At 38.6% G+C, this 16,020-nt stretch overlaps 2 protein-coding genes across 5 annotated transcripts in view; both read right to left on the bottom strand.

The window, feature by feature from the left end:
- TEK (TEK receptor tyrosine kinase) overlaps positions 1–3,592 on the bottom strand; it is a 106,838-nt gene extending 103,246 nt beyond the window's left edge. For both annotated transcript variants that reach the window (XM_049895984.1, XM_049895985.1), the window contains exon 1: positions 3,070–3,592. In XM_049895984.1, coding sequence (XP_049751941.1) covers positions 3,070–3,121 — 52 coding nt within the window. In that variant the 5' untranslated portion in view covers positions 3,122–3,592. The remainder of the gene's footprint in view (positions 1–3,069) is intronic.
- A 507-nt stretch (positions 3,593–4,099) lies between these two features.
- IFT74 (intraflagellar transport 74) overlaps positions 4,100–16,020 on the bottom strand; it is a 127,092-nt gene continuing 115,171 nt past the window's right edge. For 2 of the 3 annotated variants that reach the window (XM_049895992.1, XM_049895988.1), the window contains 2 exons: positions 7,323–7,520; positions 4,100–5,490 (listed from right to left, as the gene is read on the bottom strand). The gene's annotated coding sequence lies outside the window, so the exon portion shown is untranslated. The remainder of the gene's footprint in view (positions 5,491–7,322; positions 7,521–16,020) is intronic. The other variant, XM_049895993.1, reaches the window with a different exon arrangement.

Genomic DNA, 16,020 nt, shown 5'->3' with positions numbered 1-16,020 from the left:
AATGCAACCTGTTACAGCTTATGAAGCAGAGCATCAAATGTTCACTCCCGTGAATTTTGTGTATCACAAAAACTTGGGTGTCATTCACAAGAATCTTCCACATTGAACATACATAATTTATTTTTTTGAATCCAAACATACAACTTGACATTGATCTATTTTGAATTGGTATCTCTTGGTTTGGATCCACCTTTCCATCCTACGTAAATTTATTTAATTCCTTCCTCCAACCAGTAAGCCATGTACAGGGAATAGGCAGGTTACACAATTACATATGCTTATCTTTTGAACGGTAAAGCCCCAGGAGACAAACTGATAGTGTCAGAATTCAGAGTCTACCCATCTGGATCCTCAACAAAACATAACGTAGTCCTCTGAGATGGACTTGGAAGAGTACTTTCCTACAGGAGAGATGTCTTAAAAGAACTAGACTTTTCCAGAACGTTCTTCCAGGATAGGGCTGAAAGGCAAATGGTGAGACCTCCCAACAAAGACAACCCTTGGAAGGGAGCCTTTGTGAAGAGAGCAAAACTCCTACCTTCTGAGAAAAATTTCAAGGGGTGCCTCCCATCCCAGCTTCCATACCTCTACCCTTTATTAGTCTGACTTGATACTAGCCTTCCAAGGCCAGGCCTAATGGGGAGATTCCAGCTGGGTCCACTTTCCTGACCTTATAACCACATTTTCTCTGCCACCCCAGACAAAATATCCACTGTTACTCAATCCAGGTTGTCATTTTAAATGCCAGATGAGACAGGCAAGAGGTAAGTAGGCATACAATTATAACCTTCCCACTGGATCGATGTTGATCATATAGGATATACTATGTAAAGCAGAAAGAATGGTTTGTTTTTCTGCATATACAACTCTTTAGAGAGAGCAGCCTGGTTTGGTGAGGATGGGGGAGTAGGGAAAAGGAGAATGTTTATTAGAACTTGTTTGTAAGTTGGAATTGACAATGATTCTCAGTTGGGAAGGGAATGTACCAAAGTCCAAGAAGACTTGGGGGGAGGCTTTTTGAAAATTACACACCTCCTCCAACTGTCTTATGGATCAGCATTTCTTCTACCCAAAGCCACCTTTATTGAGACAAATGGTTTTTTTTTCCCCCATTCTGTTGGTTCAGAAAAAAAGCTATGAGAAACAAACCACTATAGAGAAATAAATCCATACGCTATTAGTTCCTTGCTCCATTATTGTAGTCTACCAGTGGAATTTGGCTTGAAGAACAGACTCATCTGGCTATAGACATGATCAAACTGAATTCTTATTGTAATCACCAACGCTTGGGCATTCATGTTCATGGTGGCTTAGACCGGGAGTATAGGATTCAACACAACAGACCCATCGCAAAAGTTAACCTCATTAGTGTCACACTTCCCTTCTAACAAGAGCATCACCTCTCCTCCGGCCTTGGGCATCTTCCTGCTGAAGTCAGTGCTGTGTTTTCAGGGAACTGAGGTCTAGACACTGGGGCAACTGTTTTGGCAACATAACTTTTTATTTTGTGACTATATTGCAAAGTGCCATAACATAGTTACTTTTGAAAAAAAGTAAATTAAAACAGTAGTGAGTGTGTGTGTGTGTGTGCGCGTGTGTGTGTGTGTGCATTCTTTAATCTAAAACATATCTCAGAGCAACTGTGGTCCCTGGGGCTTTGCATAACTGTAATCCTTGGTGTGGAATCAGTTCCAGGCTTCGTGTCACTGACAAATGTGGCACCAGAACAAAAGCAACCCAAAAAAGGAACAATGATAATTATTTAGTTTAAAGGTATATATTAATACAGAAATTAACATTATTTCCACATTAATATAAACCATTACCACATAAATATTGAAATCATCTGGGATCATTTCTCATTTTCAGGATTCCTATTTTACATGCTTGGATTTTTAAAAAGGTATTAAATCCTCAATATAATTTGTCGTTGAAAGCAAACTGACAGCTGTAAAACAAATTACATGCAGCTCTGTTCTCTTAGTAGATTAATTTTGTGAATATTTAATAAAATATTTCAAACATATATCAAAAAATAATATAGCAGATGCCTGTGTATCTTTGCATCAAATTCTATTCATGTAATATAGCCTGCACCATTAAATTCAGTAAATTGTCAAAATTCATTTCTAATACCAATCAATTTTCATTACAATGGTTAGAATGTTTTCGAACCAAAGGGGACAGATTGATGGTGATTGCAACGTATTTGTGATTCGCACTTCAGTCTTGTCACACTGGGCAAGTGAAACTACAGAGGTATGCCAATATCTAGATAATCTGAGCAATGTACACAATAAATCCAAAAACATTCAGGCCAATGATTCCTGAATTTCACAACAGTTTTGAAAACTCTCCTGTGCCCAAAGACCTGTGCTACTGCCTAGACATTCACTTCATTGGGCCAATATAGACAGACTTTATGAATACTATCTACCAAATCAGAATGGACTTGACGGCAATGGGTTTTGTTTTCTTTTCTTTTTTTTAATATATATATATACCAAATATTTTTTTAAATAAAATAAAAATCACTGAACCCCAATCTACTGGACTCCATCTATAAAAATTACAAAAAGCCTAGAATTTGCTCGCTGTGATTAAAATACCACACAGATATAAAACCTTTAGAGAGAAGCATTGATAATCTGTACATTGCCTTAAGTGGTCTTGCTTAATTTTAATATACACTTTATTTTTAAAAAAATTACTGAAGATTTTCTTTGAAGCTGGTAAATCTAGATTTCTTCTTCTTCTTCTTTTTTAGATAAGAAAACCCTCCAGGACAAGGAGCAGGAAAATAATGCCATAGTAAGCGAGTCTCTTCAAATAAGGTGACTGAATTGGTCTTCCCAGTCTGTGGCAATTCAGGGGACAATCAGCCAGAGGGAAAACCAGTTCATGCCCTAGGAACCTGGCATTTCAATCCTTACATATATGAAATGGAGAATCAGAGAGAAATGGTATCTATACCACAGCCACCCCTCATTAACCAGTACTAAGAGTTGGTAAGAGCCCAAAAGTCAGTAACTCTGTTTAAAAAAATAAATAAATAAAGCCAGTCCTTACCAGAAAGGAGCAAGCTGACTCCATAGAGAACTAAGCCAGCTAAAGAGTCCATGCTTCCCCAGATCTCTCCATCCAGTTTCCACAGCTATGCATGAGGTCCCAAGGAGCCTTTCAAAAACCCAGAGATTTGTGACTTTCCATTCGCATGTTCTACCAGGTCTTGTTTACAAGTTAAAGGCAAGAAGGAACAGCACATAAGCAGGCTGTGACAGTCTCATTTCTGTCTGAGCACGGGGAGTTTTAAGTTCCTTTTTCCTGTTTCCTTTGTAGATTAGGATGGGAAAGGCTGTATCTTAAAGGCATGTGGTATCAGCAGGGCTGGGGGCACTGCAAGCCCTATCCATCTTGCAGTACATCAAAACACTTATCTGTGGCCATTGCTTCTGCTGCTGTTTTCTGCTGCTGCTTTTGCTGTCGCTGTAGGGATAGAGGAATTTTTGCTGGAAGTGTGGGTCCTGGTCAGCACTTTCAGAAACAATAGGAGTATCCTCTCATAGGTGGGAAACTGAGAATAACAAGCCCTCCACCTATGTATGGTATGCAGTGATGATCATCAGCCTTTCTCAGACCTCTAACGCTCTCCTGGGTCCACTTGGAAATCCGGACAGAGGGGCTTTTGGGTGTGGGGGGTAGTTTTTGCTTTTGTTTTCTCATTTCAACCTACATGGTTTGAACTGGAAAAAGAAGTTTTCCATGACGAGAGAACGCAACCCAAGAGGCAATTAATTTAGATAATCACCGGCGCAGTTAATGTTCAATGTAGCCATATAGAGTCCAAAATTGTCAGCTGGTTTCTTTCACACAGATGGATTATTTGTTGGCCAAGAGCCCAAAGGTACCCATGCTACTGGCTATAGCCTTAATTTTTATTAATAAATTCATTTAAAGGTCATCTAATTTTTTTTTCTTTTTTAATTTAGCATAGAAGGATTTCAGTAATGAAAAGAGCTTTATGCTTTTTGGCCAAAGGTATTTCAGAAGTAAATTATATACAAAATCTTAAAAATCATCTGAGCGAAAAACCAAACATAAAAGACGAGATTGGGATAAAAATACTTATAACAGCAGAGAGAATACATGGGCCAAAACAAAAATAGCCAACTGGAGTAACTACCTAAAATGAGATCAGAGACCCAAAACTTATCCTGACTGTAATTTCTCTGCAACATGAATTATGACTTTAGAAAAGAGGGGAGATACTATTAGATATCCTGCCTTAATATCTGAGGAAGGAATTGTTTGCTACGCCTTTTCCTACTCTTCACAGGAAAGGGTAGATGCTGCGTGGTCTTACTTAATTTCTGTCCCAGGTTTTACCACATCAGCAGTGATCTTGAGAACCAGTTGATGTTTCCAATCTGCTGGGGTAGAAAGCCCAGGCTCTGCCTTCAAGCAGATCCAGTTTAAATACTGGTTTAGTCGTCTGCGTGACCTGAGACAAGTTACTTAATCTCTTTGAGCCTCAGTTTTGAAAGCTGTAAAATGGAAATAATATCTCCCGTCATGGAGCGTTTGTGAGGATTGAGGTTAAAAAAAATATGTAAAAATATCTGGCTCCCCGCCTAGTTCATAGATAGCTTTTATTAAATGTTAGTATGTTAATTCCCGTCCATTTTTCCATTCTGTCTCCAATTTAGGTTCCACGAGCTTCAGCCAGGATGCCAATCTCTATTCTTATGAGATTAATTTTGGCATAGAAAAAAAACGGTCTGGGAGTCAGGACTCTGGGTTGTAGTTCTATCTGTTATTATCTGCCTGGGAGGCCCTGGACAAGTAATTTCTCATCTCTAAGCCTCAGTTTTCTCCAACTGTAAAATTAAGAATTTAGATTGGATGTGACTAATTTCCCTTGCAGTTCTAACATCTCATGTCTAAATGACTAAATAAATTGTCCTACTCTCAATATCCCCAAGTTGCTTTTTGTGAGCTGTATATTTCCTAGGTCCTTCCATCTGGAAGGTTCAAAGAAGATGCTGGCTTTGTATCTCTGTATCCATGAAAGTCTGGGAGGATCACAAACGTGCTCTATTTTAAGACCATGGTGGCTGAAGTTTTGTGAGATCCACTGGCCCCAAGCCATACAGGGGGGGCAATGGTAGGCCTTGGAAGTAAACAAACTCCAGGGTGCCAGCCTCTCCAGGCTGGTTCTCATTACCTATGCAAGCTTCCTTTCTTTGTGCTTGGTGGCCACACAAGGAAGTTGTCTTTGCTCACACCCCCTCCTGTTGGTTAGTTCTCGTGCACCAAAGGTGCTACCTTGCTTCCTTTTCTGGACTGGTATCTAGAAAAGCTGCTTAGTTTCATCCCTTCCCCCATTATCCAGAAAGATGACTTACTCCTATCTATCTTTACCCAGAAATGTCACTCAGGTCCTTCTTCCTTCCGTTATATAGAATGGGTGACACCATTTCATTCTTCTCTCTGTAATTGAGAAAAGTTGTTTGATTTAATTCATTTCTCCACTAACCAGAAGAACTACTTAGTTTAATTTCTTCTTCCAGGACCCAGAAAGAGCACTGTATTTGCTAATTCTCAATGTTATATAGTACAGTGACTCGGTTTAATAAACGCTGCTGGGCTCTCTGAACCTGTGATTACACAGCTAGTCAAAGAGTTGAGCAATTTTTTCTTTGGGATGTCTGGATCTTCAGCATGAGATCTAAATTCCAGGTGTAAAGTGAAGACAACTTGTGGACAAAAGTACCCAGACACTTTCTGCTCCAGCTTTCTGATACATGCATCTTAGAACATGGAAAACCAATCAAGGAAGAATATGAGTTTCACTGCACACTGGGATCAAAATGTCTGCAGAGCTGATTGGCAACAGGTTGGGAAGCTGCCAGACTGGATGGCATGCCAGGACTTACAAGGGAAGGGAGAGGCCACTTCCATGTCTGGACAGGACTTGTCCCCAATACATAACGAACTAAGGAAATACCATGTACTGGGACATGGCCAAAACCCTCTTCTAGAAAGCTGGCTGTAGCCATCAATAGGACATGTCCTTTGCCTGAAGAGCTTTGTTGGGGACTAGCTGAATCACCTGTCTACCCTTGGTTGTTCCATCACCTGGAAAATTTGAAATACAATTCCCTCATCCTTGCCTGCCTGACTCCTATGCGTTCTCTAGGTTTCAGCCTCAGAAAGGTCTTCCTTGACCACCAATCCAAGTTAGGTCTCCCTGTTATTATCTCACAACACCCTTTCCTTTTCTTTCATGGCACTAATCACCATTGGCAATCATATATTTGTATCTTTATCTTTTTAATGTCTCTCCTACTGGGCTGCTATCTCCAAAACGCAAGGACTATAACTTGTTCACCATTGAATTCCCAGGTCTTACATAAATACCTGTTGAACTATATGCACGTGTCATAGAAAGGGCTTTGGAGTCAAGCAGACCAAGATTTCATCTGTTGTTATCTGTAATCTACTGTGTGGTCTGGGCAATTTATTTCATGTCTTTCAACCTCAGTTTTCTCATTTTTAAATGGGGAAAAATAATACCTTATTACTGAGAAAATATATACACAGCATCTGACACAAGATGTGTATTGGCTACCTGCTTTCTATGGTTCCCTTCCCATCCCCAATCACCGCCACCACTAGACTGTTATACAGAACTATTTGCAGTGAGGAAACAAAGTCTCCCCCAGGTTAAGTCACTTGCTCTGCTATAGGTAGCAGAGGTAGTATTAGAATATTTGTCTCTTGGCCTCCAATTTTTGCAATTTCTAACATATGACACTTTTTTTTCATAGTTCACCTTTAGACCACAATGTGCAGAAAAGTAGGTAAAAAGAAATATAGGAAACATCACTAACACCATATACACAGACCTTAGGAAAGTATTTGAAATGAAATTTCCACAGGTAATGGCAAAGTTTGGTGACCTTAAGAAATCCAGTTGGTTCTTAATGTGCCCCCAAAATAGTAAGAGCTAATACCAGGATCTGAGGATGCTCCACTCCCTCTCTCCAGGGTGGTGAAAGAGAGCTCCCTCATGAGTCAAGCTTATTTAGCTCAATTTGATTTTTCCAGATACACTTACAACTGAACAAATACGAAAACCAAACCAACAAAACAAGCTAACAAACAAGGCACTTGGCTGGTACTTCATATCCTATTTTATGCTTTTTGCACTTAGAAAATGAAAATCTATAGCCAACATTAAAAAATCTGTGAGAAAGATTAGCAAAACTAACAATGGATAATAAAACAATGTTTGTGAAGAGGCATGGAAAATAACTTACCCAATGCTACTCTAAACTGGCATCACACATCCAGAGGTCTGTTTCACAAATATGCAGCAAAAGCCTATGTGTGTATCCATCAGCCCAGAAAATCCACTGCTGATATATCCCAAGCCAAAATCAAAGATGAGCCCTCTAATTTATCCATAAGGGAGTTTATGGCAGCGTTGTTGATATTAGCCAAAACCTGGAAACAATCTAAAAGGCCAACAAAATGGATTGTCTGTATAAATCATGGTATACCATGGAATACCAGCAAATGTTAAAATGAAGTAGTTGAAGCATATTGACATAGAAAGATGTCTGTGGGGAAGGAAAACAGTTTGAACAGTATAAAATATATACATGACAAATGTACACCAGAATGTTAAAAGTGATTATTTCTGGGTTGTTGGAAAACTGATAATTTTTATTTTCTTCTGTATTGTTTTCTATAATTTCAGCATTAAAAAAAAATAATGACTGTGTACATATACGCTCATATATAAATATATATTTTAAAAAAACCAAGCCAACTACCATCAAGTCAATTCTAACTCATGGCAAACCCATGTGTTTCAGAATAGAACTGTGCTCCGTAGAACTTGCAGCGGTGCCTCCGATCGGATTCAAACCACCAACCTTTCTGTTAGTAGCCAAGTGCTTAACCACTTGAGCCACTGAGGGACTCCACATAAACATATACACATTCATTTTTTAAAATGCTGAAATTCTAGGAAACTATAAAGAGCACCCATATACAACTGAAGAATATTAGTGGGAAATCCTTGAGACAGTTGACCCAGGGCAGTAGGCTGTACAGTAAAACTCCCACTGGAAAATAAGAAACAATGCAAGTGAACCTCAGTCCAGGCAGGTCAGCAAACAGAATGGGGTGCCAACTGCCCATGGTGTAGCCTTGGCATTCTGCCTTTTGCAGGGCCATGGCCATTGAACCTCCAGAGCTATCCCATCTAGCTATCCCATCTGGCTTCTTATGGAATTTGGTGAGCATTTTTTGTGAACCGCTGTACTTAACCATGGCTGGCAGAAAAGGAAGGATCTTCAACAGTTAAGTTCTGGCCTTCAGCCAGGACACCACAGTTAAAGTGGCAACACCCACTCTGGTCTGGGGACGACCGCTGTGGAAAATACCTGACCCTCTCTGAACCTCATTTACTCTTAACCTCCTCAGATAGTGCCACTTTTTTTTTTCTTTTTAACATTTAAGTGCCTAGTTGCTGTAGGTGAGACACAGAAATAGAAGATGTGGTCTCTGGTTTGAAGCTCACGATTATACAATAGTGTGGAGACAATGCATCAAAACAGGAAAAATAAAATAATAAAATCAGGTATTGTGTGATTAAATACCAAGTGGGTGGTACGGGCAGTAAACATTTTTAGTTGTCTTTGCCTTTGGTATCCTTTAGACCGTATCGCACCAATTCTCGTGTCTTTTCTTCTCCAGGCATTTCCCTGGCACATGTGGCATCTTTCCAGATAGACCATAAGGCAGGATTCTGCACTGTTTCAGACTAACCTGTGCTATCTTCTCACTAATGAGGACTTCCCTGCAACCATTATGAGACCATATGACTACAGGCAGAACAGACCAGAAGGGGTAAAAAGAGCATATTGATCAAACTCAATTTATAGTCTATTGCATACTGAAGAATGCTGGCAAAAATGACAAAGAGCGAGCAGGAAAGAAGGTGGTGGCTCCCACAGTGCACCAGGGCTCTCGGTTCAGACCCCATCTTCTCATGGCCTGACAATCGCAAGTTTCCTTGCATCTCCAGTCTTACTCTTTCCCAGCCCAGACTCCACATTAGCCATAGGAATCCTTCAGAAATGCAAATCTTCTGATGTTTCCTCTCTGTCCATTTAAAATAATTTTATGATCTAAAAACACCGAAACCAAACCCGTTGCCATTGAGTCGATTCCGACTCAAAGCTACCCTATAGGACAGAGTAGAACTGCCCCATACAGTTTCCAAGGAGTGCCTGGTGGATTCAAACTGGTGACCTTTTGGTTAGCAGTCATAGCTCTCAAACACTATGCAGCCAGGGTTTCCTTTACCATTATTTAGTAGCCTTTTGTCCAGCCAACAACCCACTCACCCCATGCACCAGTTATTCAGGAATGCTTGATAATCCTTGGCTGTCGAGTCTATCCCGACTCATGACGGTCCCATGAGTGTCACAGTAGGACTGTGCTCCATAGGGTTTTCAATGGCTGATTTCTTCAGAAGTAGATAGCCAGGCCTTTCTTCTGAGGCACCTCTGGGTGGACTCAAACCGCCAGCCTTTTGGTTAGCAGCTGAGCTGTTTTCACTACCAGGGACTCCAAAAGGCATGCAGTTCCCTGAAAAGGCTGTACTCTTACTCACTGTTGAGCTTTTGTTTAAATATTCTTTTCACCTTATGGAATTCCTGTTTCCATTGCTTCTCCCAACCTCCTCCCCTCTCCCCCCCGCCAAAAAAAAAAAAAAAAACTACAAAGTATTAAAATAAGAAAAAAGAAAAATAAACTCCTAATCATCCTTCAAATTACAGTTCAAATGTCACCACCTTTGTGAAATCTTCCTGTAAGCAGCTACTGATTCTAAATAAACACCCCATAAATTAGTGGCTTAAAACAAACATTTATGTATCTCATGACTCTGTGGGTCAACATTTAGGGCTCATCCGAACAGTTCTGATTTCAGCTGGGCTCCACCATGTGTCTGCAGTCAGATACAGCTTACTAAGATGGATCAAGGGAGCCCTGGTGGAGCAGTGGGTAAGCCCTCAGCTGCTAACCGAAAGGTCTGCAGTTCGAACACACCAGTTGCTCTGAGGGAGACAGATGTGGCAGTCTGCTTCCATAAAGATTTACAGCCTCGAAAACCCTATGGGGTGGTTCTACTCTGTCCTACAGGGTCGCTATGAGTCGGAATCGACTCAACAGCAAGGGGTAAAGATGGATCAACTTCAGGCAACAGGGTTGACTGAGGCGGTCTCTTATCCTCTAGCAAGTTAGCCCGGCTTGTTAATATGTTGTTGTTTTGTGACATCGAGTCTTTCTGGTTCATAGTGACCCTATAGGACAGATAGAACTGCACCATAGCATTTCTTAGGCTGCAATCTTTGTGGGAGCAGATCGACAGGTGTTTTGTTCCGAAGGGCAGCTGGTAGGTGCGAACTGCCAGCCTTTCAGTTAGCAATGGAGCGCTTAACCATTGTGCCACCAGGGGAGGCTCAGAAGTTCGACAGAGTGACTGGAAATATACAAGTGCTCTTGAGGGCTTAGAACTGGCATACCATTACTTCTGCCACACTTGGTTGACCAAATCTAAGGGTGGACAAATAGGCTCCATCTGCTGTTATGACGAGTTATAAAGACATAATGCAACGGCAAGACTTTAAAAATTAAAGAATTTGGTCATTTTTTTAAAAAACTCAGGTTTCTTGATATGATTTATACACAGAAAAATTTACTCCTTTTAGTGTACAGCGTTATGACTTTTGACAAACACATACTTTCTTATAATCACCACTCCAGTTAAGATACAGAACATTCTCATCACCCTAAAAGTTCTTTTGGGCCCCTTTGTAGTAAATCACCTCCTACAGCCCACAGATCCTAGCAATCTGTTTTCTGCCCCTATAGTTTTGACTTTTCCAGATGTCATATAAAGGAATCATACAGTATCTGAATCTGACCCCTTTCCTTTGGCATAATGTACTTGATAGAGTCACGTACTTGCACATGTGAGTAATTTGTTCCCTTTATTCCTGGGTAGTTTTCCCTGGGTAGTATTCCATTACATGAACATGCCACAATTTGTTTATCTATTCACTAGTTTGTTTATCTAATCACTTTTTGCAGTGTTTCCAGTTTTTGGCAATTACGAATAAAGTCACTATAAACATTTCCATACAGATTTTTTGTAAGAACATATGTTTTTTGTTTCTGTTGGGTAAGTATGTGGGACTGGGATTGGGGTATCATATTGTAAGCATATGTTTAACTTTATAAGGAACTGTTAAAATTAAACTGTTTCCATTGTGACTGTGTCATTATGCATTCCCACCAACATATGAGATTTCGGTTCCTATATCCTTCCTAGCAGTTGGTATTGTCAGATTTTTAGTCATTCTAATAGGTGTATGGAAACCCTGGTGGCATAGTGGATAACACATCAGCTACTAGCCAAAAGGTCAGCAGTTCAAATCCACCAGGTGCTCCTTGGAAACCCTATGGGGAATTTCCACTCTGTCCTATAGGGTCTCCATGAGTCAGAATTAACTGAACAACAATGGGTTTGGTTTTTTTTTTTTAATAGCTGTATAGAGATGGAAACCCTGGTAGCATAGCGGTTAAGAGCTACGGCTGCTAACCAAAAGGTTAGCAGCTCGAATCCACCAGGCGCTCCTTGGAAACCATATGGGGCAGTTCTACACTGTCCTACAGGGTCACTATGAGTCGGAATCGACTCGATGGCAAGGGGTTTTTGGTTTGTAAAGAGATACCTCAGTGTGGTTTCAATCTGTATTTCTCTAATGACTAACAATGTTGAATATCTTTTCATGTATTTATTTTCCATCTGTATATTTTCTTTAGTAAAGTGTTCAAACTGTTAGCTCATTTTTTGTTTGTTTTCTTATTGTTGAGTACTGAAAGTCTTCTATATACTCTCATCAAATTTATGACTTGCAAATATTTTCTCCCAATCTGTACCAATCTGTGGCTTGTATTTCTGCTCTCTTAATATTCTTTTGCCAAGCAAAAAAAATTTATTTGGAAGAAGTCCAGTTGATTTTTAACAAAGATGCAAACGCCATCATTGTGTGGGTTTTATTTCTGGACTCTCCATTGTGTTCCATCAATCTATGTGTTTATTCTTCTGACAATATTACACTACATTGTCTTGATCACCATAGCTTTATAGAAAGCTTTGAAATTAGATAGCATGAGTCCTCCAACTTTGTTCTTCTGTTTCATAATTGTTTTAGACATTCTATTCCTTTGCATCTTTCTGCTTGTTTTGAATTTATTTTTCTCTTTATTTTCTAGTCTCTTAAGATAGAAACATATCATTAGAGATCTTTCTTCTGTTTTAATATAACCACTTCACGCTATAAATTTCCCTCTAAGCACTCTTTAGCAACATCCTGCAAATTTTGATATGCTTAATTTTCATTTAGTTTAAAATATTTTATAGTTATCAAAAAATGAGCAAAAGACATGAACAGACACTTCAACGAAGAGGGCATTTAGGCAGCCAACAAATACCTGAAAAGATGCTCGCAATCATTAGCCATTAACCAAAAACCCACTGCTGTCGAGTCGATTCCAACTCATAAGGACCCTATAGCCATTATCGTTGTTGTTGTTAGGTGCCATTGAGTTGGTTCTGACTTGATGTACAATATTGCAAACCTATATACAATGTAACAAAACACTGCCTGTTCCTGCGCCATCCTCACAATCATTGCTATGAATGAGCCTATCCTTGTAGCCACTATGCCAAATCCATCTTGTTTAAGGTCTATAGCTATAGCCATTAGAAAAATGCAAATCAAAACTACAATGAGATACCATCTGACCCCTGCAAAAATGGCAATGATCAAAAAAACAGAAAACAACAAATGGTGGTGAGGTTTTTGGGGGATTGGAATTGCTATACGCTGCTGGTGGGATTGTAAAGTGGTACAACCACTATGGAAAACACTATTGTGCTTTTCAAGAAGCCAGAAATAGAAATGCCTTATGATCCAGTAATCCACTCCTAGTTATATATCCTAGAGATACAGAGCAGCAAAACAAACAGACATATGCACAACTATGTTCACTGCAGCATTAACCACAATAGCAAAAAGATGGAAACAATCTAAGTGCCCATCAATAGATGAATGGATAAACAAATTGTGGTATATACATACGATGGAATACTACACAACTATTAAAGTATAATGAGGAGTCCGCAAAACATCTTATCACATGGATGAATCTGGACAACATTATGCTGAGTGAAATAAGACAATAACAAAAGGGCAAATCTTGTATGGGTTCACTTTTATAAAAAGTCAAAAATAAGTATTTACAGAAATCATCGTTCTTTGATGGTTACAAGAGATGGGAGCAAAGGGGAATCACTTTCTAGATAGTAGACATTTGTTGTTTCAGGGGATGGGAAAGAGAATGCCCAATATGGTTGAAGTCTGTACAACTAGTCCAAGACAAATTAAGACGCAAAGAAATATGCAAGAATAAGGGACAATTTCACTAAATGCTATAACATAACAATTTTGCAACAATAATAATAACAACCGAAAAGATACGTGTGTGGTTACACAGGTAGATATCTATGCATAAATGTGTATAGGAAGAATTAAAAAAAAATGAAGAAACCCTAAGAATATGTGGGACTCTATCAAAAGGAATAGCCTACAAGTGATTGGAGGGATAACAGAAAATACAGAGAGAATTGTTGGCAGAAAACTTCCCTGATATTGTGAGAGATGAGAAGATATCTATCCAAGATGCTAATCGAACCCCACACAAGGAAAATCCCAAAAGAAAGTCATCAAGACATATTTAAATCAAACTTGCCAAAACCAAAGATAAAGAGAGAATTTTTAAGAGCAGCTAGTGATAAACAAAAAGTCACTTACAAAGGTGAGTCAATAAGAATAAGCTTGGAATACTCAGCAGAAACCATGCAGGCAAAAAGGCAATGGGATGACATATATAAAGCCTTGAAGAAAAAAAATTGCCAGCCAAGAATCATATATCTAGCAAAACTCTCTCAAAATGAAGGCGTAATTAGAACATTTCCAGATAAACAGAAGTTTAGGGAATTTGCAAAAACCAAACCAAAACTACAGGAAATACTAAAGGGAGTCCTCTGCTTAGAAAATCAAAAACATCAGATAAAAATCCAAGACTAGAACACAGGACAGAGCAACCAGATATCAGCCCAGATAGGGAAATCGCAAAAGTAAATCAAGATAAAAAATGCTCAAAACAAGGAAACAGCGATGTCATTATGTAAAAGATGACAACATTAAATCAATAAAGAGGGACTAAAAATGTAGTCATAGATCTGAGGAAGTCAAGCCAATATAAAGAAATAAAAGATTGGTTTAAACTTAGAAAAATAGGGGCAAATATTAAGGTAACCATAAAAGAAACTAACAATCCGACACATCAAAATAAAAAACAAGAAAAGCATAAAGCTTCAGCAAATACAAAATCAACGATGAAAAGTAAATACATTAAGAAAAATGATTCAGCACAGAAAATTAAGCAGAACAAAGAAATTGTCAACAACACACACACAAAAAGACATCAAAATGACAGCACTAAACTCATACCTATCCATAATGACACTGAATGTAAATGGACTAAATGCACCAATAAAGAGACAGAGAGTGGCAGAATGGATGAGAAAACACAATCTGTGTATATGCTGCCTGCAAGAAACACACCTTAAACTAGGAGACACAAACAAACTAAAACTCAAAGGATGGAAAAAAAATATCAAGCAAACAACAATCAAAAAAGAGCAAGAGTAGCAATATTAATTTCTGACAAAATAGACTTTAAAGTAAAATCCACCACAAAGGATAAGGAAGGACACTATATAATGATTAAAGGGTCAATACAACAGGAGGACATAACCATAATAAAATTTACACACCCAACAAGGGGGCTCCAAAATACATAAAGCAAAATCTAATAGCATTGAAAAGAGAGATAGACAGCTCCACAATAATAGTAGGAGATTTCAACGCACCACTTTCTGTGAAGGACAAAACATTCAAGAAGAAGCTCAATAAATACATGGAAGATCTAAAGGCCACAATCAATCAACTCGACCTCATAGACATATGCAGAACACTCCACCCAACACCAGCCAAGTATACTTTCTTTTCCAATGCACATGGAACATTTTCCAGAATAGGCCACATATTAGGCCATACAGCAAGACTTCACAGAATCAAAAGCATCAAAATATTAAGAAGCATCTTTTCTGACCATAAGGCCAAAAAGGTAGAAATCAGTAACAGAAAAAGCAAGGGAAAAAAATCAAACATACAGAAAATTGAACAATACCTTGCTCAAAAACTACTGTGTTATAGAAGAAATTAAAGAAGGAATAAAGAAATTCACAGAATCAAATGAGAATGAAAACACATCCTACCAGAACATTTGAGACACAGCAAAAGCAGTGCTCAGGGGTCAATTTATAGCAATAAATGTACACATCCAAAAAGAAGAAAGGGCCAAAATCAAAACATTAACCCTACAACTTGAACAAATAGAAAGAGAGCAGCAAAAGAAACCCTCAGGCACCAGAAGAAAGCAAATAATAAATAATGGAGCAGAATTAAATGAAATAGAAAATAAAAAAAAACAATTGAAAGAGTTAACAAGACCAAAAGATGGCTCTTTGAAAATATCAACAAATTTGATAAGCCATTGGCCAAACTGACTAAAGAAAAACAGGAGAGGAAGCAAATAATCCCAATAAGAAATGAGATAGGCAATATTACAACAGACCCAACTGAAATTAAAAGAATCATATCAGATTGCTATGAAAAATTGTACTCCAACAAATTTGAAAACCTAGAGTAATTGGACAAATTTTTAGAAACATACTACCTACATAAACTAACAAAAACAGAGGTAGAACAACTAAATAAACCCATAACAAAAGAAGAGATTAAA

This window comes from Elephas maximus, chromosome 9 (assembly GCF_024166365.1).
Source record: "Elephas maximus indicus isolate mEleMax1 chromosome 9, mEleMax1 primary haplotype, whole genome shotgun sequence".
In the NCBI taxonomy this organism is placed as follows: domain Eukaryota; kingdom Metazoa; phylum Chordata; class Mammalia; order Proboscidea; family Elephantidae; genus Elephas; species Elephas maximus.
Note: the sequence above shows the minus strand (reverse complement) of the source record. Positions and strands in the feature narration are given on the sequence as shown.